This window comes from Lepidothrix coronata, unplaced genomic scaffold, assembly GCF_001604755.1.
Source record: "Lepidothrix coronata isolate B3197 unplaced genomic scaffold, Lepidothrix_coronata-1.0 Scaffold124, whole genome shotgun sequence".
NCBI lineage: Eukaryota > Metazoa > Chordata > Aves > Passeriformes > Pipridae > Lepidothrix > Lepidothrix coronata.
In genome coordinates this window covers 1,432,048-1,456,427 of record NW_016690304.1, presented here as the reverse complement: position 1 = coordinate 1,456,427, position 24,380 = coordinate 1,432,048, and the positions used below count along the sequence as shown (strand labels likewise).

General features: G+C 41.7%; 1 protein-coding gene and 1 long non-coding RNA gene across 2 annotated transcripts in view; both read left to right on the top strand.

Annotated features, from left to right (window-relative positions):
• IPMK (inositol polyphosphate multikinase) overlaps nt 1–24,380 on the top strand; it is a 41,757-nt gene that overhangs the window by 2,794 nt on the left and 14,583 nt on the right. The window contains exons 2-4 of the mRNA XM_017825965.1: nt 1,658–1,743; nt 18,114–18,210; nt 23,762–23,934. Of these exons, the coding sequence (XP_017681454.1) occupies nt 1,658–1,743; nt 18,114–18,210; nt 23,762–23,934 (356 nt within the window). The remainder of the gene's footprint in view (nt 1–1,657; nt 1,744–18,113; nt 18,211–23,761; nt 23,935–24,380) is intronic.
• On the top strand, nt 4,491–6,630 carry LOC108502751. Its single transcript, XR_001876586.1, has 3 exons — nt 4,491–4,528; nt 5,777–5,873; nt 6,619–6,630. It is a non-coding gene; the product is annotated as an uncharacterized LOC108502751 (long non-coding RNA).

The following is a 24,380-nucleotide window of genomic DNA, read 5'->3' as shown; positions in this document are numbered from 1 at the left end:
ATGGAGTTTACATCTTCGTGGTGAATGTCGTAATGTGACTCTGGTTTCTGGGCCTGCCCTGGTCACAGTGACTGAGTAGGTGCTCGAGTCTCTTAAGAAATGCAGAGAATGAGGAAACTTTTACATCAGTTTATATTAAACTCTTCAAGTAATATGAATCAGTGCAGTAGTGTATGGATTCTATTTCCAGGAATCTTTATCTGGTCTTTCTATCTTGTAGGTTGTCTGCTTGTCTTATCATCAAAGCCAAAACGCAGATTTTGGAGAGTATGTGTTATAAAACCTGTTTTAATGTTGTGATTGTTAGCAGTTTGCATGCACAACACGTGCCATTCAAATACTTGGTGCACTTTGCAGAGTGGTTTCCAGCACATGCAAAAGGGTAAGGTGAGGGGGGGACACAAACTGTTGCGTCTTGAAGATGTTGTGGTAGTCAGCACATTATTATGTGGCAGTATTTTTCTAGTTTTGGAAAGTATACAAAATCCAGCTTTGAGCAAGAAACATGACTTGAGAGCTGTTTTATGCAAACTTTAAAAGCCAGTCTTAGGTATAGCCAACTACTGAAACAATTATTCTACATCTGGTGGTTGTTTTAACGTAAATATCTTGGTCTCTGAAGATTTTATTTAGTTTCCAGGGCTGCACAACAGAGCCCATTCATAGATAATGGTTTTCAAAAGATGAAAACACAATGCTGTTACAACTGCAGACTCTGTTTGGGACACAAAGCTCCTGGCTCATTTTTCTGTGTTTTTTCAAGCAGTAAGCTGAAAGTGCAGCCTCTTTTGGATATGGATGACATTTTTGCTTCCCTTCTAAACAAAATAGATTACTGTCTGAAAAGCTCCAAATAAATCCTAGGAAAAAAAAAATTTCCAGAAGTGGCTTTTCTGTCTTCCCTTGCAACTGATGATGTTGAAACTTGGGGCACATTTCAGAGGATTGTAGTTACTTTTCTCCATTCTTGCCGGCATCCATCTCTTCAGTACCCTTGGATACTCAGTTGCATTTCTTATGAGCTACTTAGAAATACTGATGACTGGAAGGTCATTAAAGCTGTTTCAGGAGGATATTTTCGAGGGTTTTTTTTGTGCAGGCATGATGAAGGTATTGCCTGGCTGAGGTGAAATTCTGTACTGTAATTATGGGTGATACAAATAGCATGGAGTGCTGTAGGGGCACTACTTGTAGTAATAAAGACATACTCTTTCCGTGCCACTAGTGTAGATGTACATCCACATGACATTTATTTCTGTTTTAATAGTAAGAAATGCATTAAATGTGATACTCTTTTAACTTCCTGGCATTGCTGGAAAAATAATTTATGAGTTATTTTAGAAGGGAGTGTTTATGCAATCTTAGTGGTGGGGTTTTGGGGGTGGAACTTTTAATGTCAAATTCCATTACTGCTTTGGCCTTGAGCAGAATAAGACCCAGAAAATCATCCAATGGCTAGAAATAGAGGAATGCAAGCAAACCTCTGCAAAGGGTCACCTGTAGGAACTGACAATTTTGACTCTGCTGTCTGTGCACTGGAAGCAGTACAGCTTTTCACATGGGCTGTCCTTGATGGTGAATTCACTATTCCTGGGTGGAGGGAAAGAAAGGCCGTACCTCTTAAAACTAAGCCCTGAAGGAGATGCTTCTCTTCTAGGCATACTGCAGCATCCAGATGGGACTGTCCTGAAGCAGTTGCAGCCTCCACCTCGTGGTCCCAGGGAACAGGAGTTCTACAATAAGGTGAGGGTCCTGCAGTGAAGAGGGGGGTGGCTTGCTGCAGGTGAAATGCTGGGTGTGCTTCCTGTACATCCTTATCATTGCAGTTGGGGAAGTGCAACCTAAATATCGGAATGGTATGCTACCAACAGCCCTGCCATGGTATCTGTGTGCTCTCTGGAACTTTCTCCTCTTTGCATCTCAGTCCCCGTGCCAGACCTACTTCACTCTCGGATTTAAGCTTGCTTATTTGTTCATGGGGCAGCGGAGTTTTCACAGCATCTAAGATTTTATTGAAAAGCCTTGTCTTCCATCTGTGATTAAAGGGATGTATGTTTGATCTCAACTTTCTCGTATAGCTGAGTGTCTCAATTGCTGACATCTAAATTTAGATGTTTTCTACTTTTGTCTAGTCTGGTTTAACTGCTAGCAGTATTGTTCTCATCGCTGTATTAAAACTGTTCAAAGCTGTGTTAAAACTCAGCTCCTTTAAAATTAAATAAAAAGCAGAACTCTCCAGTTGTTTTAACTTTAGTTGTTGTATTTTTCCTATTGCTCATCTTCAATTTGCTTTATCAGTAACTTTAACACCACCAGACCAGGAAAGCTGTTGCTTGTTGTCTTGTGGAAGTAAACTATTTTTAGAGCCTGTACTGTCCTACCTGCCTGTGATAGCCTGTCACATGTTTTTTTCTGTATCAGATTTATATGCCATCTCTCTCCATGGCTTACTAGGTATGAAGAACTGTAGAAATCTTCATGCAGGGTGAGAGAGGACCCTTGAGACCCTCTGTTTGTTGCTGGTTTTGGTTTGGGTTTTGTTTGGTTTTGTTGGGGGTTTTTTTCTGTAAAAGGGTATTAATTTAAGTTATCAAAAGATCCTACATATTTTGTGGAAATGAGAACAAACTAAGCAAGGTGCTTTAAGCAAACTGTGTGTTTGTGTACTAGCATTACTTAAAAATTCTCATGATGGAACAGAACACCAGCTCTTGAGTTAGTAGGAGCCAGTTAAATCTAAATGTAAATATATTTCTGAGGTTTCTCAATGACTGTCATTGAGTTGAGGTTAAGAAAGATGCCGTCCAGCCTGAATTGTTACTCTTCAGTAAAAGGAGAAAGCTTGAACAAACTTCTTTGGGTGCCAGGCTGTTCTCTGAAATCCTGAGGCACAGACAGTAACGTGCTAACCCTGTCTAAAGCCAGCAGGTGAGAGGGGTGAGCTCAGGCTTTGCTTGGACATACACCTTTCACAGCAGAGACTTTATCATTTTGCCTGTTTAAGCTTAGACTCACGTGACAAGCTGTGAGCAAGACCCTGGACAAAGTCTTTGAGAAGGTGATCTGTGTTAGTGCCCTTGTTACTGCTCTGTGAAGAAGTCAGGTCTCACTGCTAGTAACTTGCAAAGTTAACTTCAATTCTTCTGAATCTGGGTTGCTTCTAACACTGAATTTTTTTGGTTATAAGCCGTCTTGGAAAGGAGTTGGGCAACTCTTGAAAAGTAACAGAGAAAGGGATGATGAGCTTTGCATGGACTAGAATGCATTTTTGTGGGAGGAGGGAAGGAGAGCAAATGCATGTGTGTGTAGGTGAACACAGGAGAAAGATCTTGGGGATTTGTTGCTTCTCAACAATTAACTGCAGTCATGTTTACTCTCAGACAAGAACCATGTGATGTGGGCTATAGACACTGATCACTACATGTGGTTGTTACAGGACGAGGTGTACTGTGGATTGGGAGGTTTAGGGTAAGGTACAGTTTCATATACAGCTTGAGCTGAGCCACTAGCTCATTGCTGCCAAGATGGAAATGCCTTCCTTGCCAATCCTGCCGTTTAACCTTGTACTGTGATGGTGCTTTTTGGACATCGATGAACTGATCTGACCTATTTAAAAGATGGCAAAACTTCCTTGTCTTGGTAGTCTCCTGCCAGTTTCTGTGACTAAACTGATAAGCAATGGGAACAATAGGGAGGCTGTCCTGCTTTGGTGACTGAGTTTAACCCAGTTGTGGGCTATAATCAAAAAGAGGTTATCACCTTGGAGTAGGCTGATGAGCCTCCAGAGAAGGGGGGAAGGAGAATATTACCACTGCTTGGGGCAGGGAGTTGTTTACAAGGTGGTCAGGTACAGGAGATGGTGAGAAACAGAGCAGAAATGAAGTAAGTGAAACAAGACTGAGTCCCAGGCTCTCACTTTGTCAGGGCTAGACAGCAGGTCAGTTGATAAGATCAAACTAGAAGGTTGTCCAGTAGTATATGTGGATTAATTGTGATTTTTTTTTCTTTTTCCATTTCTGCCTCTTTTTTCATATGTCTTAGAACTGTTTTGTCTGCAGTGGTAGATGGGTTACTGCTCCCTTTGTATGCCACCTTACACTGTCCTGAATGAAGATTAGTACCCCCAGTACCTGGGTCAGAAACAAGTGGGGTACCTTTACTTACAGCAAAGCAAACCTTGTGTGAAGTAACTGAGAAGCTCTGTAGTTTATGGTAGCAAGAAGATGAGCATGTCTCAGTTTCAGCTGCATGAGTCAGCTGGAGAGCAGCTATCACAGATCTGAAGCAGAAGTGTCTTCCAGGAACCAGGAAGTGGTATTTCAGCGTGCAGTCGGAGTGCTTGTGAGCTGGAGGTTGCAGGGAATGTGTCATCATAGAAGATAATGAGGCATTAAGAGACAACTTTGACTAGAACTCTGATATATTTAATGTGATACCAGGTAGATATTATCTTCTGTTTGGACCAAGAAAATCTTCTCTTCTGAAACTGCTGGATTTGCTTGCAGCTGGATGTGTGAACATGGCAGAGGTAAAAGTCTGCATCAGTGAATCACCAGAAGTTTTTCCCTTGGTTATTGATGGGTTATTTTCTGTTGAACATGAAGCTGAGTACTTACTGCTAGAGCCCAGACAAAATGGGCTTCCATTTTGGAATGGAAACTTGAGCAAGACACTGTAGTGCAAATACCAATAGTGATCTGAAACCTGCTAAGAAGAGGGTGGCAGCTGGAAGTTTGGAAGAATTTCACAGGTCTCTATCTATTTCTTGGGAAATCTCTCAAGTAATTCCTACTCAGTCTGCTGCCAGGTTACCTTTCTGATTTTGTCATAGTATATTTTCAGTTTAGCAGTTAAAAAACCAAACCAACTAACCAGCCCACCCTCTAAATACAGGTCTTTTTTCTTAAGAGATTAATTCACTGAGTAAATCAAACTTTTACCTCTACTACAGCAGTTCTGTACTGATGGGGAAGGGGCTTGCCATGACTCTGTGTTATGAGGGAGGGAAAGGATGACAAGATTATTGTGAATACCTTCTATGATAAAATGTAGTAGAACAATGAGCTGTTTGTAGTTGTTGTTAATAACTTACTGTGCATTGCTTAATTTATCATTGGAGTGTGACTTTCTAGCCACAATGTCCACTTGCTATTGAGTTCTGTAAATCCGAGTAATTATAAAATTATTAAAAATTATTAAAAAATTATATTATTATAATTTTAATTTTGTTCTTGCAGACTCCCTTCCTGTACCTGAGGGCATGAACCCCTTACAAACATTGCCTACATAAACACAGAGTGTTTTACCAGGTATTCTAGTACCCTTATCTGGGTGAAAAAAATTGCAGTTTTTTTAAGCTTGAATAGCTACAAAATGCTTTGTTTTCAATAGGTCTGAGCAGCAAGAGAACAAAACAAATTGAATTAAAGGGTTGTGGTTTGTTAAGGACTATCTACACTGCTGATCAGTTGTTTCTATCTAATGTCAGTGCTCTGTGAGAACATGTAGGTGGAGACAGTCCACCTTTGAAAGGGGCTTCAGGGGGGAGCAGTATACAGAGATGTGGGAACAGGGAAATAGTGTTGTTTGAAAATGTAGTAGACACCCTTTTCAATTAAAGAGAATAAATTGGTAAAAGGCAGTTGTGTGTTTATGGTAGGCTGCCTACACAAGCATGCAAAGAAATCCATGGAAGTGGGCTGCTCCTCAGTGTGTTTTGGGATTTGGCTTTAGTGTGCTTTGTGCCATTTATCTGTGCTGAAATGGTCTGATTTAGTTCAACAGTGTTGGGAGAGGGAGGAAGCCTATTAGGCCTCCTACAGCGATCTCGTGGCAGATGAGTTGGAGCTGTGAGAACAGCATCCTTTGGAAAGGTTAGTACAAATGGATGAGGTAAACCCCCTGCTTAGCTGGGCATGGAGCTCCTGTCTCAGCCATGCTGGGCTGTGCCCAAGAGCACTCTGTGCTAGCATAGCTCTCCCTGTCTTAAAGGCTGTCCTCTTCAGCACAGGGCTCTCCTTAGTTTATGGTGTCAAAAATGTAGCATTTGCAGAAACTGCTCTCGTGTTGGTGCTCTGCAGAGGGGGAGGAAGCTGCAATGTCAGGCTTTAAAGAGGGGCAGCTGCTTTTGTGGCACAAAAGGAAAGGGTTTGGGCTGCAAGGAGGGCTTGTCCTTCTACCCTGCTCTCTTGAGACCCTACCTGCAGTGCTGCATCCAGCCCTGGAGTCCCCAGTGCAGGAAGGACCTGTTGGACCGAGGCCACCAGGATGATTAGAGGAGCACCTCTGCTATGAGGAAAGAGAATTGGGGTTGTTCAGCCTGGAGAAGAGAAGGCTTTGGGGTCACCTTAGAGCCTCTTCCAGTGCTTAAAGAGGTTCCAAGAGAGCTGGAGAGGGACTTTGGATAAGGGCATGGAGTGACAGGACAAGGGGAATGGCTTCACACTGACCGAGGGCAGGGTTAGATTCAATACTGGGAGGAAATTTTTCCCTGTGAGAGTGGTTATTCTATGAAAACTGATGAAGAGGGAATTTACAGTGGTTGAGGTTACCTTTGTGACTACATTTTCCTACAAGCTGTTAAGCACTGCAAGATGGAGTGTTTCTTATGTTCAACAGAACAAGAGAAGGTGGCTGAAGTGTTTTGAAGTGGCAGCTCTTTCACTTCTGATCCTGGCTTCGGTGGGGCTGTAAACCTTTTACTGTGTGTAGCTGATCTGAGCGTGGCCTACTGAAGTTTTCAAGGTTGCTAATGCAACAGCTAATAAACTGAGATTTAATGCTTCACAGATCCATAAATGTTCCTGTAAACTTTTATTTGAATTGCCCTTCTACTCTCCTGTGGTGACTGTGTGATACTCGGGGTATGAGTAGTACACCTTTCCCCCTTATGCTGCCTGCCAAAAACTGTCCTGAGAAAGCTCTTGCAGCATGGACAACTTCCAGCACTTACCTTTTTCTTTCTTTCCCTGCCATCCCACAACCCCCAGTCCCCACCCCGCTCCTGTTTGCTGCGTGTCAAAATTGTCATAGCTGGTTTTAGTGGTGTCGCCATGTCATGGCTCCAAATAATATATGGTTGCAATAGTGTAAGGTTTCCAAGGCTGTTGTAATGCAAGTCTTACCTGAATTCTCAGATACTCTTGTCCCAGGTGCAAGGGTAATTTTGGGGGATTGGAATAAAAAGGTGGACAGGGTTTTCCTAGTCCCAGCTCAACTCTGGCAACCTCCTACCTCTGGCCAGTGCTTGTAAACCAAGGGAGCTGGTTGACCCCGTGTAGCATTGTGAAAAGATAATTGAGCTAATCACCTGGCCCTTCTGGATAACAGATCTTCCACCCTTTGCCATTAAGTAATGGATCTGTTAACTGCTGTAGTGGTATTCCAAGTTCAGGGTTTGAGCCCTGCTGACATGGAATGTGAATGCAAGGAAGCTGTTGCCACTGGAGATAACAGAAAATGTTTTTCGCTTTTGTTACATGTCCTGAAAACAAAGCCAGGATGTAAGAGACACAAATAGCTCCAGCATGTAAAAGAGATTTACACTGGTTAGGTGAGAGTTAGGCACTTGAAAGCTAGGAATGAATGGTTTCATGGTTGCCTATGCAATTGTTCTGAACTTTTTTTGGATGCACTGTAATGCAGCTTTCAATAGGGCCATGGCCTGTCTTTCTGTTTTGCTTCCCCTAAAGAATGCACTAACTCATTTTGCAGCCTGACATAAGGCAGAATGAATATTGTTTGTGAAACTTTTGCTGACTCCTTTGTAACAGTTAGTCTTTGAGTTTGTGACTGGAGACTAATGTGTTAGACCCAGTTATGTTAATGTTCCTGAAGCCATAGTTCCTTGTGCTTCTGTGGTTAGAGAGAAGAAATGTTCTTTTCTACAGTGTCTAATTTTAATTAGTATTCCAGCAGCTTCAGGCAGTACAGAAGACTTGTGGTGACTTCCCTCCCCCTCCATGGCAAAAAATCAAGCCAGCAGCCTGAAAGATGGATTTTGGCCTAGAAGCTTTTGCACAGAGTTGCAGGAACTGACTCCTGAGGCTCAGCCCCCTTTCAGCCTACATAGAACAAATCACAATCAGGCAGCCTGTGTTCTGCTCTGCTAGTGTCGGAAAAGGAAAGGGATTGGGGAGGCAAAATACATCTTGTGTCAGGTTGAATTACCCTATTTTGTAAACTCAGATAACTGGTTTTATAGTCTTGATTTAGATGGTTATCCTTGGCTGAAAAAGGAGTGGATGATGGCATCATGCTGCTATTGTGTACTAAAATATCATTATCATGTGATCATGTCTCCGGCTAAGGTTCTGATTTTCAGTCTTGTATGGACAAAAAAATAGGATGCACGATTTTCTTACCATCTTATTTTGGAGATGCAGTGCCTCGCCCATGCCTTTTATTACTACCACATTCAGAGCTGTAGCTCAGTCTCCCAAAAGGTCATCTTCAGCCTTGCCTCATTCTGGTACATCCAGATCTGCCTCATTGTCAGCAGAGATAGTGGTACTGAAGTGTACAAATTACCCGTTGGCAAGCATAGCGAGCACGTCCTGATACAGTCCATTCCTGCACTTGGCATTGGTCCTCCTGCTGTGAATCTGTCTAGAAGTGATCCTGTTTTGCTGGGGAAATAGGCAACCTGAAGTTCCCAAATGAGCACATGAAGTTGCCTCACACTCTAAACCATGAGCCTGGGCAGAAGTATTGTAGTAGAAGGAAGGGCACACAGTATTTCTTAACTAATGAGAAGAAAATGGCTTTTGACCAAGTTGTGAAATACTGCCAGCTGGTATTCAGATCTTTTTCATATGAGGAGTTGTCTAAGAGAGATGAAGCATGGGGTGTAACTGTAAGAATCTGCTGAGTTCGTACTATTGTCTTATAAACATGTTTTTTGTTCTTCACTATTAAATGTCTGAAAGCTGACTGTGCCAGGACAGCAAGACTTAAAAAGTATGACATTTTTTTGATTCTTGCACTCTGCAGCAAAAACGATGCAGTAGAAGGTTAACCTAGAAGGGTATGGTGAGCTCCTTGAGGATTGTGTATCACAGAATAAACTACAATATATTGCTTTAATATATCAAAGAAACCCTCATGAATGGAGACAATAAAAGGCCATTATTGCAATTTGATGCTGTCGCAGAACTGCTGGGTGGGGTTAGTAACAGACTGAGTAGCCTACAGTCCATGTCATTCAAGTAAGTGGGGAAGAAAATCCAGTTCTCTTACCAACCTCATTTTGAGGAAGATTCGTTGTTCCTGAAAGTAGACCTGGCTGAAAATTAAGCAAAAATGCAATTTTAAAGTGCACAATGTGTTAAATTGAATTAAGATACAGTGCAGTGCTCCTGCTGTTCTGGACGGTCATACAAGTACTTTTTTGGACTGGATCAGATATCGTTCAGACTTCATTTATGAATGTGTCAGAATATGGATCCACTTACTAAATACATATTAGTGTTACACAGAAAAAACTGTGTTCATTATAAGTTCATTTAAAGGTAAGATACAGTTGGTGAGCTGCCAATATGGGATTGAGGAAGGTGTAGGTTGCCTCCTTGAAAAAAAAGCAAAATAAATTTAGTCTCCAAAAAGAATTCTAGTTTCCAGATTTAAATAAAACAAAACCTAAAAACCCAGGCTTGTAATATGAGAATGTTGTCTGATGACACGCTGGAGGGAACAGATGCCATCCAGAGGGACCTTGACAGGCTTGAGAGGTAGGCTCGTGAAAACCTCAGGAAGTTCAACACAGCAAAGTGTAAGGTCCTATGCCTGGATCATGGCAATCCCAGGCACACCTACAGGTTGGGTAGTGTAGTAATTGAGATCAGCCCTGCAGAGAAGGACTTGGGGGGGGGATGGTTGATGAAGAACTCACCATGAGCCGGCAGTGTGCGCTCACAGCCCAGAAAACCAAGGGAATCCTGGGCTGCATCCAAAGGAATGTGGCCAGCAGCCAAAGGAGGTGATTTTTCCCCTCTGCTCTTGTGAAGACCCCACCTGGAGCACTGCATACATTTCTGGTGTCCCCAGCACAAGAAAGATATGGAACTGGTGGAGCAAGTCCAGAGGAGACCACCAAGCTACTAGGGGGACTGGAGCACTTCCCCTACAAAGACAGGCTCTGAAAGTTGGGGCTGTTCAGCCTGGAGAAGAGAAGGTTGCATGGAGACCTCAAAGCAACCTTCCAGTATTTGAAGGAGCCTGCAGGGAAGCTGGAGAGGGACTCTTCATTAGGAAGAGTGATAGGACAAGGAGTAATGGGTACAAGCTGAAAGAGGGAACATTAAGTTTAGATATTAAGAAGAAATTCTCTGCTGTGAAGGTGATGAGACACTGTAACAGGATGCTCAGGGAGGTTCCCCAACCCTGGCTGTGTTCAAGGCCAGGTTGGACATGGACAAGGCCTTGAGCAACCTGGTCTAGTGGGAGGTGTTCCTGCCCATGGCATGGGAGGTTGGGACTAGGTGAGCTTTAAGGTCCTTTCCAACTCTTAAGATTCTATGGTTCTATAAATGGCAGTTTCAGTGGAGTGCCTTGGCCTGGCACTCAGGCAGTGAGCCATCTTAAGGTGCTCAGCAGGCTGTGGGACCAGCTGTATGATGGCATTGCTGCCGGGGAGGGGATGAAAATGTGTGTGGACTGTGATAGTGCTGTCTCTGAGTGACTGAACTTACCATCAGCCTGCACCAGCAGGGTAGTGCTACAGTGCATTCCTTCTGAGGGCTGCCTCTTACAGTCCTAGGAAAAACAACCCAACATATGTCTGTTAGGACTTGGATCCCATTTCTGTCTCTTTGAAATCTAAAATTAAATTTTGCTTTTCTGAGTGTAACTGCTTCAGGATTTCTCCCAACCCTTGTTCTCTCTCACTTCTATCTGGGAATCTTTAGCTGGGATCAGGTCGCTTTCCAGAAACAAAGAGTAAGGCTGAATGTTCTCACAAAGTGGAACAGGCATATTGGCTTCTTTCCCCTTTTGTCCTAATGTTCTACCACTCCACTTTCAGTAATTTCAGTGATAATTTAAGCTTGAATAGTTGGAGTTGCTTAAAAAAAATTATTCTTAGGGCAGAAAATTTGTACGAAAACACTCTGGCTGCTGGCTTTATTCAACTCGCTTTTGCATCTGTGAGCTTGGATGTGTCAAGGTAGCGGTTTCTGACCAGGTCCATGTCTTCCCTCAAAATCCTAAGCACTATTCATGTTGCACCACTTTGTGCATTGCAGTAACAGTGTGCTTTTGGCGCAGTAGTTATGAAGACAGGTGAGAAAACTGGTTGAACTGTACTTCTGCAAGACCAAGTACTTGACTTTCTGCCTTGAAATTTGCTGGGTCTCTCTCTGCGTGCTGGTAGCTTGAGTTTTGCAGTGGGTAACTTCAGGTCAGCGTCTCTCCAGCTCTGTTGGGTAAGCGTTATCAAAGAAGTAAGAAATAAGTAAGAATGGGAGAAGTATTTAGGATGTTAAAATTGAAAATTCCTTATCAGATGACCAATGATAGTATGTCTTAACCATTTTTTTAGGCTATGTTCTCTTTGTTTAGGCCTCTAGTGGATAGTGCCGTATGTGAACTCTGCTCCAGTTTGCTGTATGTGCACGTTGGCATATCTGAAGAGAATTCTGGTTAGATTATGGGGCCTCTGGTGGTCTAGTGGTTAGGGTGCAGGACTCTCACCGCTGCGACCCGGGTTCGATTCCCGGCCCCCCGGGCAGATGGAGCTCGTTAGCCCTGTGAGGCAATCCATCTAAGAGAAGGTCACTCTAAACAAACCTACGTCCTGGGGACCTCACTGCCACTGTCCGAGTTTCACTCGGCCCCGGCAGATGAACCTCAGGATTAAAGGGTGGGCTCAGTTCAGCGCACGCTGTGTCTCACCTAAAAAATCCACTGCGCAGGCTCGAAGGGTTAATGACCTTTCCCAAATCTTCGCTTGCGAAGACCGGCCATTAATTAAATTAATGGAGCAGAGACTTTGATCTGCAATTTGCCATGTACTTTTGGACTATCCACCTAAAACTTTCATAACCTACTTAAGAGGCTGCGTAACCAGTGTTAGAGCTGGTAACATAAGTACAATCACCTACACTTTCCTGGGTATCATCTTTAAGACCTTTTTTTGTTTGTAAGAAAACAATCAGTGCTGCCTGAGGGATCAGACTTTGTTGAGCATCCTGAAAGAAGTGTTATCTTTGACTTCAGGGTGCTCTCAGGTTCATTGAAGACTCCAGCTCCTATGCAGCTGAAGCTGACTTTAATATCTGATGGTGCTAGTGACTTGTAAACACAGGAGAGACTGAAGGGCAAGAGAAAGCCTGGTTCTGTGGCAAGAGATTGGTGATGAAACACGATCTTTAATTTTGCAATTTTGACGAAGAAGGCCCTAGCGGCCACTGCCCCGCTCTGTGCTCAGCTGGGTGACTTGCAGCAATTGTAGGGAAATGTGGATAAAGTAAGCAATTAAAGCTTGCTTTGTTGTTAATGTTTAGTTGCCCAGGAATCGTGCGGGGTGAAAGATGAGATGGGAGTTTGTTGTCTTGCGAAGGGGGAAACAACACTTCTCTGCTTCTGATGGGGTAGGGCCAGATGCCTGCTTATGCCTTTTGAAGTCCTTTGCGTCCTTACCTCTACAGTAAATGTTTATTGGAAAGAAAGAGGGCCTGGAGGATCTGTCTCTCCCCAGTTTACCCTGAGCAATTTGAAGCGACCTGCTGTGGATGCTGGCTGCTGTTCTTCGCTCACGGCTCACCCCATAGTATTTGTTCAGCACCGTGGTGGTGGCTGTGCCTGACTGCAGCCTTTTGGGTGGTTCTTCTGACTGCTGAATTTTCGAAGCTCTGCCACATCCTCAGAAATAGGTCAGGGTTTGCTTTGCCTCTTGTAAAGATGGTTCTGTGCCTGGGGCTTCAAATCTTGCTAGAGTCAGCCTAAATTTGACTATATAAAATGTGAAAGTGGATGAAACGAGACCTGCTGGTTTTTTGGCATTGTAGAGAATGAGTGGTTGATAAACATGATCAAATAAGTGTCTCTTTGGGAGATTTTTGAAGCTTATTTTCACAGCCTTCATTTTTTTGGAAGGTAAGATGACCAACCCCTTCCTATAATGTAGGGGTTTTTTTTCCTGACTCCTGGAAGAAGGGTATGATTGTCACAAGTGTGTGCTGTCTTTATTTGAAAATCCATTTATGTGGTCAGACTGTAGGAATAGATCCTGCTTTATTCTAAACTTTCTTTCTTTCTGTAGGTATCTTCATTGAGAATGATTACAATCTCATTAGTATGCCTGTATATTGGATAGTAAAATAAGCAGTTCGATATAACAGCATTTAATATGACATCACTCACAAATACTTAACTTTTGAAATTATCCTGGTGTCAGATATTTTCAATATAAGCAGAGCTGGCTCAGTGCCAGTCATATTTATGGAAACAAATACTGCGGACACTCGCAAGTCAGGCCATGATGGTACCACTTTGAAAAGAAGCCAGGGCTGTCTGAGCTGTAAAGCCAAGCAGATACGAATTGCTAAAATCACAGGTGCTGTTTCAACCTCAGTTTTTTGGCCCTTGCACTTGCTTGGTGTAACTGGGTGATACAGGAGTCCAGAGGGAAATGCGGTGTGCGCTCAAGTAATTAAAATCTGTGATATAATACATACCCAGTGGGAGAGGGAATTAAGCTTGCACTGTCACCTGTAAATCTTGCATTTGCTAATTTAAGCGCATGACTTAGCTGCATTAACTGCTCATAAAACCCCGAAAAAACCACACTGGACACTGAACTGTCTGCCTGATGTTGGCAGCTGGTTGTGTATCCTGAGACCGCAGGCTGTAGTGCTTCTACCTTTCAGGATAGTTTATGATAGCTGGCAACAAAGGAAGGTGATGGTTCAGACTGATATGCCCACTCTGGCATTTAAAGTTTCCTACTCAAATAGCTTTACAATAAATGTGAGTTTAAAAAATGTATATATTCTTTTAAATTAACTCTTGAATGCTTCAGAAGATTCTCTATAGATTACTTTCCTGTCAAAGTGGTATTCTTTTCATCAGAACAATTTAAGACAGGTCTGTACTGCCAGAACTAGTTTCCTGCTGAAGTTTAAACATTTATTTTACCCTCCCTCTGTCGTTTATGTCATTAGCTAGTCTTTAGAAAACAAAAACCCCCCAAATGTCATGTTGCAATAAATAAGAAAAAAGAACATTCCCGTGGTCCCAATCCGCCCCTGTTTGCATTAAAAAACAGATGAATCTGTTTGAAACACACCAAAACAGAGTGTACTTTGGATTAAAAACTTAGGGATGGTAAATTTGCCTCGGAATTAAAAAGTCCTGAGTGACTGGAAATTATGACTTCATGAGGTCTGTTAGACTATCTGAGCTGCCACAGGACATGTGTGGGGTGTATTCTTCCTATGAGTTAGTGACTGTAATTTGCAGTGGTGATGTTGTGAGCCCTCCAAATGTCAGCATCCTGTTTACTTGCTTTTAAGTCCAGCAGTTACTACATTTTCTGTCTCCAGCTTGTGCTATCAGAGGAATGTAGCCTATGATACATAGAAGGGATACCTCCCCAAGATGAGCTGGCAGAATTATTTTGCAGTTCTCAGTTTGTTGAAGACATTATGTACTGGTAGTGGAGAAATTGCTTCTATTTGTCAGTATATGCTGGAGAAATGGAACTATTGTCGCATTAAAAAGAAAAAAACATTATTGCTGAAAGTGAAATATTGCTGAAAGTGGAATATTGCTGATGTGAGTAAAAATTTAATGGTTTATTTATAAAGGTTGTTGTGGGGTAAGTGATAACCTGCATTTTTCATGAGTCTTCCAACAGTATTGGTAGCAACTCCTTTTGGTGTATGAGGTACACTGTTTATTTCTCATGTAGTCTTAGGGATGATGTTGTTATGTATACATCTGTATTTGGCATTCTGATTGACATCTAAGTGTATAGCTTGCTAACAGGTTGTATGAACTGAGAAGAAAAGCCCATGACACGTGTGCTGCTTACGAGGCCCTGCTCTAATGTCCTGCATAATTCCTGAAATGTCTGGTTTTGTAGCTTTGCCTACACCAAGTGACTTCCTCTGATCTTTATTCAGAGTAAAAACTTATTCTTGTGTGATGTGCAAATACATTACAGGCTAAGATTGAAGTTTATCTTAAGGTTTATATAGTATAGAAGTCTCCATATTATAAGTGCTTTGTATACGTTAGGTCAGACTTACAAAGGGAGTTTATTACTGGTTCTGGGAGCGAGACAGCTTCTTGAGAGACAGAAGTAATGCACTTAGTTCTGTTATATCAGAGTAATGATACTGAAAAATGCATTACTTGGGAGTTCTGTCTCCATTTAAAATGTCATATATCACTGTATTAAGGAATGGACTACTTGGAAGACATGGCTTCTGGAGCTCTTTTCTTCGTTTGGCCTTGACTTTGGGCTAAAACACCCCATTATAAATTATCTGACTGTCTTTGTTGTATCCTGATGTTTGCAATACACAGGAGTATACTCATAATTACTTGCTAAAGTTGCTAAGTTCAGTTGCCTAAAGTTGATGATAAAAAGTAAGTCAAGGGTACTGTCTCTTTAAAAAACAGAAGTGGTTTCCTGACATTTCACTTTCTCAGAATCTTTTGCCAATAGATTAAGTAATTGAGTTACTATGTTTGCCTGTTTTTTCAGTTGCATTCAGTGTTTCTTCTCCTTGTCTGCTGCACTTTTGGTTTCCATTTCTCTCCTCTTGGTCATGACCTAAATATATGTACTTGCTCACATGTAAGGGCTGTGACACTGCACGATGGTCACTGCCTCTCAGATCTGCTTAAATTCGCCTGGGAAAAGAGCATTTGTACTGGGCCAGTGCGGGTCCCTACCTTGGCTGTGTTCATAAACTACCACAGTAAACAAAAATTGGGTTTGTACTATTGGTCTGAAAATGCTTACAGCATGAAGTAATGCCACCTGTCAGTGCTTGGAGTCCTGGCCCAGGAACAGCTGTCTGTACAGTGGGGATCACTAAACTGTTATAAAAGAGAGCAGTAGTCTGGTCTGTGCCTCAGCATCTGCCTGGTGCTAATCTTTCTCTCTGTTCTCTCCCACCCTTAACTTCTTTTTTTCTTACTTAAACTAGTAAGATCAAGCTAGATCTCTCTTCTGGAGAAAGCGCTGTCTTCCGCTGGCGATGCCTGAGGCTCGGTGAAGAAATGTTGCATAAATACACAGCAGCCACTGATCCTGGGGGCAAGCAAGGCTTTTTGTCTTAGAGCACAATATATCAGCCTATCAGCTTGTCTTAACATGGAGGAAAACTGGGCCTAGATGTACAATTATGTGTCATCCTCAGAGGTCATGCCAGCTTGTTGAATCATGGCGTGTGAAGAGAGATCAGTGCCCTGTGATGTGACTGTGACTTGTAAGATACGCACCCAGCAACTTCTGTATGCTTAAGATAGCAACAGTAGTGGCAGAGGGTGCGGTGGGGGGTGTATGCCAACGTTTTGCAACACACTGTGCACATATTCTTGTGGTTTGAGCTTTGAGGTTTCAGCCCCTTCCCTTAGGACCTTGAAAATGGGGCATATACCATGAACTAGTTAAAGGAACAGGTCAAATTCATTACCCCGGCGTGCAGTCGGCGTGGATTTGGGTTTATCGTGTTTTTGATTGCTGCCCAGTAATGGTGCTGGCATGAAGGTGTCACAATTGTGGCTGGTGCAAGCCCAGGAGAACCCTGTGTTAGCTGTGGAGCAGCCCCTGTGTCAGAAACACAATGGTGATTTGAGTTTGTGGTTTCTGCAATGAAACCTGAATTTAGCACAAACGCATATTAACTTATTTAGTGTTCTGCTGCTGCATGAGGTTCTGTCTAGAGTTACCTGGCGCTGGTGAGGATAGCCGAGGCTTGCCTTGATTCTCAAAAATTGCAGCTGGACTTCAGGTTTGGTTTTTTTCTCCCTGGTTGTATAAACATTACAACAACATAGGCATGTATTTTGCAATACCTCCCCATTGGAGTTGCCATCACAAGGTGTTCCCCTACTGAGGTTAAATGTGGTCTGACACAGTGAGCTGAGCCAACTCTGCAGAGCTGTTAACACTTGACTTTTTTTGCCTTGCTTCTGACTGCAGTGGACTCTGGCTGCACTGAAGTGAAAGCAGAACCTTTAGCATGGTTTGGTCACTGTGCAGCATCCATGGGTATTGCTGTGCAGCCACTGAGGGGCTGAGGGGCAGGACAGTACTCTGATGGCATCACAGCTGGGAGAACTGTAGGGGGATTGGGATGAGATGGCTCCTAAATGCAGTAACTGTCATTGTAACCTGTACTGGAGTGGATATAGATCATTTAGTCCACAAAGCACATGGAAACCTATAGGCAATCCCCTACGTCTGGAACTACATCTTTGGGTGGGATGGGAGTGAATCTGGGCAAGGGGATGGTTTTGAAACCACAAACTGGCGACAGTCATGTGATTCCATAGGCTTTGTTTTCACTCTGCAAAGAATTGTTCCTTCAGGAATATAAACCAGGTGCTATTTCCAAACTGTTCGTGTTTTTCCTACAGAAGTTAAAAAAAATGTTGAAAGCGTTAAATGAAAAGATATATTTGAATTGTGTATAATCTGTGTGATGTAGCTACAGCATGAATTGTTTTGGAGGAGACAAGAAAATACTATTTAGTCTGAGCCTATGTACTTTACCTGATAAAATTTAAAAAGCTTTGGATATATGATACAGTGCAGTAATCCTATACAGTCTCACATCCAGGATGCGAGAACACCCTTTTCACTAAATTGGCTTTGAAGTTAACAATTATAGTTTAGATTTTTATTCGAGTTAAGCCATAAATTATTCTTGGAGTTGATGTATCTTTTCCACTTCAAAATTTGAAAGAAAGGATGCTACTTCTTTATGTTGGACTGTGATAATTATCATCCTTATCTTGTATGTTTTTTAAATGTACAGCAGAAATCTTAAACTTATGAAAACAAAGACTGTAAGAAAGTATAACTATGGGACAATTGGAAGTATAAAATGAGTGTTTTTAAAGTGATGATCTTTCCAACCCTCCCTAATTTATTTCAGGTTTATGACCCTGACTGTTGTGACAGCATTCTTCTGGAGCTGCGGAAATATCTGCCAAAATACTTCGGTGTCTGGTCACCACCTACTGCACCAAATGGTACTGTTCTAATTTTATCTGTTAATCCATGCGTTCTGGAAATATTTTCTGGAGACTGATCTTTGGCAGTTGTGAGCTCCGTAGGTTTTTTTATTGGTCTTGTTTTGTAACCCACTAATGTTCCCTCTGACAGCTGGTTTCAGTTTGCAGTCCTGGGGCTGGGTTAGGTCTTTGGGGTCTTCCTCCCAGGGAAGATGGGGCACGGCTGTTTGTACAGCAAAGGTTTCCTGAGTAGCTGGGCCTGATGCATGTTGCCTCAGAGCTGCTGGTCTGGTTTGTGTTGTGTTGGAGGAGTGGGCTGGTTTCATGGCCATGTCCAGTCAGGCCATCAGAGCAAGAGGCAGGCACCTTGTGGGTGTGGAAGGAAGGAAAGACGGATAGGCTGGGGCTGAAACGGAAGCATTCAAACTGGAATCTGCTGCTGGATCTCCAGAGGTTGGATCCCATCATCATGCCTTTTCACACAAAGCAGTTATTCCAGCAGGTACCATGCTGGTGAGCTCCACTTGTCATCCTCTGTCATTGGTTTGAATGGAACAAAGATCTGGTGTCTTAAATTTTGTGTTCGTCTAACAGTGAGAGTCAGGAAGAAAAAGGTATTTTGGTAGAGCAATTGGAAGATTGTCTCTTCAAGAGAAAATGGGTATTATTGTTGTATTTAAAACAGAAACTAACTTTTCTTCTGGGGACTTTTCTTATTCACACTGGGGAAATAGAGCTTCTGGAACATACAGAAGCAAAGGGATGCTGTCGGGTCTATTTAAATACATGGGCACCAAAACTAGATGCTGTGCTCCTTTAAAATAACTCCGTCTTCTTTTGCTTATGCTGTCACTTGATAGACTTGTTTTCCAAAGACAGTAGTGAGACAGAGTCCAAAGACATGGTCTAATCTCTGCAAGAAGAAATCCAAGGAACATTGTGGTAATACTGCCACTTTCTTGGCTCAGATTTGCTTTCATGCTTTCCTGTTTGGCACTAACTCAAATAGCTCTACCAGAGCTATATTTTTCCTTCCCTCACAATGCTCTGTGTGTCATGGAGCCCACTTAATATCCATCCCCTTCCAATTGCAAATAGTTTTTTTCTATTTGCAGTGTGATCTTAAGATGTAAAAATAAAAATAAAAATCTAGCCAAGATATAGTAATTCCACACAACCCTCATTTGCTTTGGGAATTCACTAGCACTCTGCACCATGGGACTGAATTTTGGCAGGTCTCCACCAGTCATCCAGACATAGGAATAATGGCTTAAAGGAAGACTAACTTTTGATTTTGTTTGTTTTTCTTCTTGGAAAGACTGTGCACTAACAGGAACCCTCTTCATAGAAAGCTATGGCAGTGGTTCAACCAAAACACTGCACTGCCAACTCTGTTATCTGTAGTATTAATGAGCTTTGTATAGTCTTGATAGAAATCACAGATGCTGGAGATGATGAAGCTTAGCAGAGTGCATGTGTATCTTGTTCTTAATTGCAGATTAAGGATATATTTGTAGGTTTTTTGCAGTCCTGACATTGGAAGCCTGACCTTTCCATTGGCAATCGCTGTTCTACAGGCTCTGGGGACACAGCTCTGTACAACCTCTGAGCCATGAACCCAGTAATTCCCTATTGTTGCTAATAGGGACGTAGGTGACTTCTGAAAAAACAAAACTTAATTTAGGACCACTCTGAACTTGATTTGTGACCCTCTCTCATGTGAGTTTCCATGTGATAAGTAAGCAGGGACTGCAGTGGGTAAGGTGAAGAACACAAGGAATTTGTTTCCTTGAAGAAATATTTAGGAAGAACCGTCAGTCTTCTGTGCTGAAAAGGTAGATAAGTGGATTAAATAGCTATCTAAAAAGAGTGAAATGTATGAAATGTAAATGAAAATGTAGAAAGTATGATGGAAAAGATGAACTCCCAGTATCAATACAGTTCGTAAAAACACTGTCCCGTTCTGCTGAAATCACATACCCAGTGCTACTGCAAAGGAAATGGAGGTAGAGGTGGGTGAGATTCTGTCTCCTTAAGCTCATCTAAAATTGGTTGGATTTGAACTTTATCTTCACTGGTATTGTGGGCTTTTGGAGTTTACTCACAAAGAAGTGGAAAAGTAGTTATAAAGATGTAGGAGCCATCTGCTGCTGAGTTTTCTGGGTTTGGCTACCTACTTGTTGCCCATGCTTTTATTTATATTTTTTTTAAGTGACTTTACTGCTGCTCACTTCATACCATTGTCTAATTTGGTTGCCTAACTTAAGAATAGGGTAGATAAATATAACCCAGTTTCAAATCTTTCTTCATTTGTTGCTGTGGGCAGTTGCTGTGTGCTGCTTATTTCTATGTTTTGAGAGGTGTCTTCTAAGTTATGAAAAGGAATCAGATGCCCGAAGTGATTTTTGTCACTTCTGTCTGCAGTGTGTACTGAATACACTGGCATGTTTTGGTGGTCTTTTGGTTTGTCTCCTTTGGAACTGTAATAAAATATGTAAATAATATGTCAAGGCACATCTTCCTACCACTAGTAAATAGAAGTGGGCAGGGCAAGTCTGCGATGAATGATTTATTTAAATCCTCATAATGTATGGTCAGGACCACTGCTAGCAAAGCAAGATACAGAAATCGTTATGAATTCTTCTCTCTTTGAGTTTTTTTAATTTCATCTGAATTTAGATGGCGAATGCATGACTTCCAGAAGTACATTGGGTTAGCAGGGCACTATGTAATAATTTAGAAAGTCTTAATTGCTTGAAAAATCTGCAGGTTGTTGTTTAACAAAACAAGAAGAGGAAGAGAACACCCTGGTTACTTGGGCTCAGGTTCAGGCTCAGTGATGCTCTTGAGAAGGACACTTAGGGTTTGCCAACAAACCAGTGTAAACACTTGATCTGTTTTTCTGAAGCTGTAATGAGGAAAAAGTAACTCGTTATGATGCTTTATCCGGGGTGGCATTGCTCTGCCCACAAGGCCAGACAGCTTTGTGTGAGCAGAGATGTGTATTGAATGAATGTAAAAGTCCTAATTCTGAGCTAGCAGTTACCTAATGAGAAGGACTTAAATAATTCCAAAAAGTGTGAGAGAGATGAGTAATTTCTGGATAATTCACAGGCTTTGCCAAATAATTAGTGTTTCCCAGGGTTAGCGTTAGCTATGGAGTTATTTTAATGCTTAATTTTTAAAAAATTGTTACATTTTTAGGAGGTCTAGTTTAACAAATCTGAAATGAATAGGGAACTAAGTGGTGACAGATATTTAGGACTTTTAAATATTTGGGAGGTGCTGAATGTTGGCGCTGTATGGTTAAAAAGAGGGAATTAGACCAGTGGAGTAGTGGACAGCAGATACCCATGGGTGCTCATGGAAATAGATGTTTTACACTACTATCTATATGGTTATATTTTAGAGTTGATGAAAACATTTTATCTAAATCATTTGTATCATTTGTGGTAACTTGCAATTTGTATAATTTCGTATTTGTAACAGTTTGAGTCCAGAGTGCTCACAACACGATCCAAAGCATTTTGGGGTTGGTGGTGAAGGACTGCAGCCCTTTTTTTGAGATATTTTTGTGTTTATTGTCTTTCTTCACCTCCCATGGCAAACCTGTGGCTCTATGCTTTCTGAGAGCTAAGTACTGAAAATATTTGAACTTCATTTAGTTTTAGAATGGTGACACAAATCTGTCATTTTCCGTGATTTCTGTAGTATGTGAAAAGGATTGGTGTGAAGGATGACAGATTTTTACAGTTTTTAATAACAGGTAGCTAACAGGTTTTATGGACTCCCCAGGTTTTGGTAGTGGTTCCCCAAAGTCCCACAAAAGCCATGCTGATATCTGACTGAATTAGACCTCTGTATGACAACGTCAAGTAGTAAAAGTGGCACCCGGCTGATGCAGAATACACTGCCTGGTGTGGAGGGTATTTGTCCTGCTTCTTCCTTGAGGATATTCACTGAGCAAATACCAAGCATGTTTGCTGCCTGGGGCTCCTCAAAATTGACTACAAGTTATTTAAGCTTGGATGTATTCTGCAGTTGTTGTTAGTGGGTGGGCTAGTCTAAAATGAAACTCCTTTTGCTGTAGATCCTGCAGCCCAATGCAAATTGAAAGCTGATACAGTGAGTTAGTAGAAAAGTGGATTCTTCTTTTAAAACGGTGTATTGATTTGACAGGTTTTCCTGAGAATGACTTTCCCTTGACAAGATGCCTGGTCCCATTCATACATAAAGCAGGCATCTAAGGCTTAAATTAAACCTGTTTCAGATCGATAAATACACACTTCAGGAAATTGGAACATTTCATGATGGTGTAAATTGGGACATTTCATGATGGTGATCATGATGGTGTCAAAATTGAAGCTCTCATAGGCCTTAAAGTAATAAAAGTCCGTGTAATTTCTTTTTCTTAAGAAAGTGTTTCTTCTTATTAGGGGAAATGAAACGTTGCTTGCTCACTTTGTCTTGACCCCGACTGGTTTTGTTACCTGTCTGTACAGCTTTCAAACAAAACACTTTGTGCCTTTGCTCTTTTTAAATTTGAACTGGTTTTGCTTTCTTTGGCAATTTCATTTTAGATCATGCTGCAGGAATGGGGAACAATGCAATGTTTATGTATTTGGGCTACGTTAAGTCAAAGAAATACATGCATGGAATAGGCTGTACTAGAAAGAAAACCAGACTTTTAAGTTTGTGCCTGGTGACAGGTGGATTTGAAGAAGCAGATATAAAGAATGAGACCTGTGTTCAGGCTGTGTATTGTCTTGGTGCATGCCATGTCCTGGTGTCCTGGCAAGGGCTGGAGATGGGTGCAGGCATCTACCAAGCAGAGTTGAGCCAGGGAGTTACTGAAGTTCATTTCCTTGTGTTCTGACAGTCAGTGCTGGGGATCATGCTGGTAATAGCCTCTTACCTGCCCTGGAGGAAAGCATAAGCCATTTTCATGAGGTTTTAGATACTCCTTTAAATCTTCAGGCAGTCCAAGTACTTTTGGGGTTTTTTGGTCCAGCCACCCTCCCAAAGGGACTGTCGGAAATGGATGAAAGGCATTCATTTAAAGGATTTGAAGAGTTTTCTCCCCAAAAGATGTGCCATGAGAAATGAGTACAGATGGCAGTGGGATAAAAAGAAGCAAAATGAGCTGCACTTCAGCCCCTGAAGGGTAGGACTAAATGTTCACTTGGTTTTTAAAATGACAGTAAACACTGTCTGCATTGCAAAATCATCCCTGCAGTAACCTGCATTTGAATGTGCTTAGTATTGCTCTTTGAGATATGTTACTGAACTAATAAAAGCTACTCACTGATTTTTATCTGGGCAATAATTTGTATTTAAATGCTAGGTTAGCATAACTTAATTGTATACAATTTTCTAAACAATAAAGCATTTAGAATTTCATACCGACAGAATTTGTGGGTGTCAGTGTTTGGAGACAAATTCGACTCTTAAAAAACTTATGTGATGTTAAGTCTTAAATTGTTCAGCTTCCTCCAAAGGAGCTTGGCTAAAGCTGTGCAATTATTTTGCTCTGACCCATTGTTTACAAAAGTTTTGGTTTTTTTGACAGATACGTATCTAAAACTGGAAGATGTGACCCGCAAGTTTAATAAGCCTTGCATAATGGATGTAAAAATAGGTCAGAAAAGTTATGATCCATATGCTTCGGTGGAGAAGATACAGCAGCAGGTCAGCAAGTACCCGCTGATGGAAGAGATTGGCTTTTTGGTGCTCGGCATGAGGGTAAGAACTTGTTTTGTCTTCAGTTTCAGCTTATGCTCAGGCATCTTGTTCCACACCAGGTACAGGGGCTGGTTCTCCTAGCAAAGGACAGTCCTCCTGTGTTTTACATAAATGAAGCATTATCTGAATGTGTTGGGAGTACTGGTATTAACTGTTGTGTGAAATCTGTTCCAAAACACTGCCCTGGTTCGCAACAAGTGTTTAACTTGGCCAGGTCCCTTACAGGAAGCTATTTGCAACCTGGGCACTGTATATGTGTGCAAGAGAGGGGCTGGGTATTTAAAACTGAATATAGTTGCAATTAATACTTCACCACCACAGCAGGTATTTAAAATTATCAAGGGTTTTTTTGTGGTTTTGTTTTTTTTTTTTTGTTTCTTTTAGGCTTATATCAGAGATTTACATACTGAACCAGTCATTCTAATAATTTAATAATGAGCTGTATC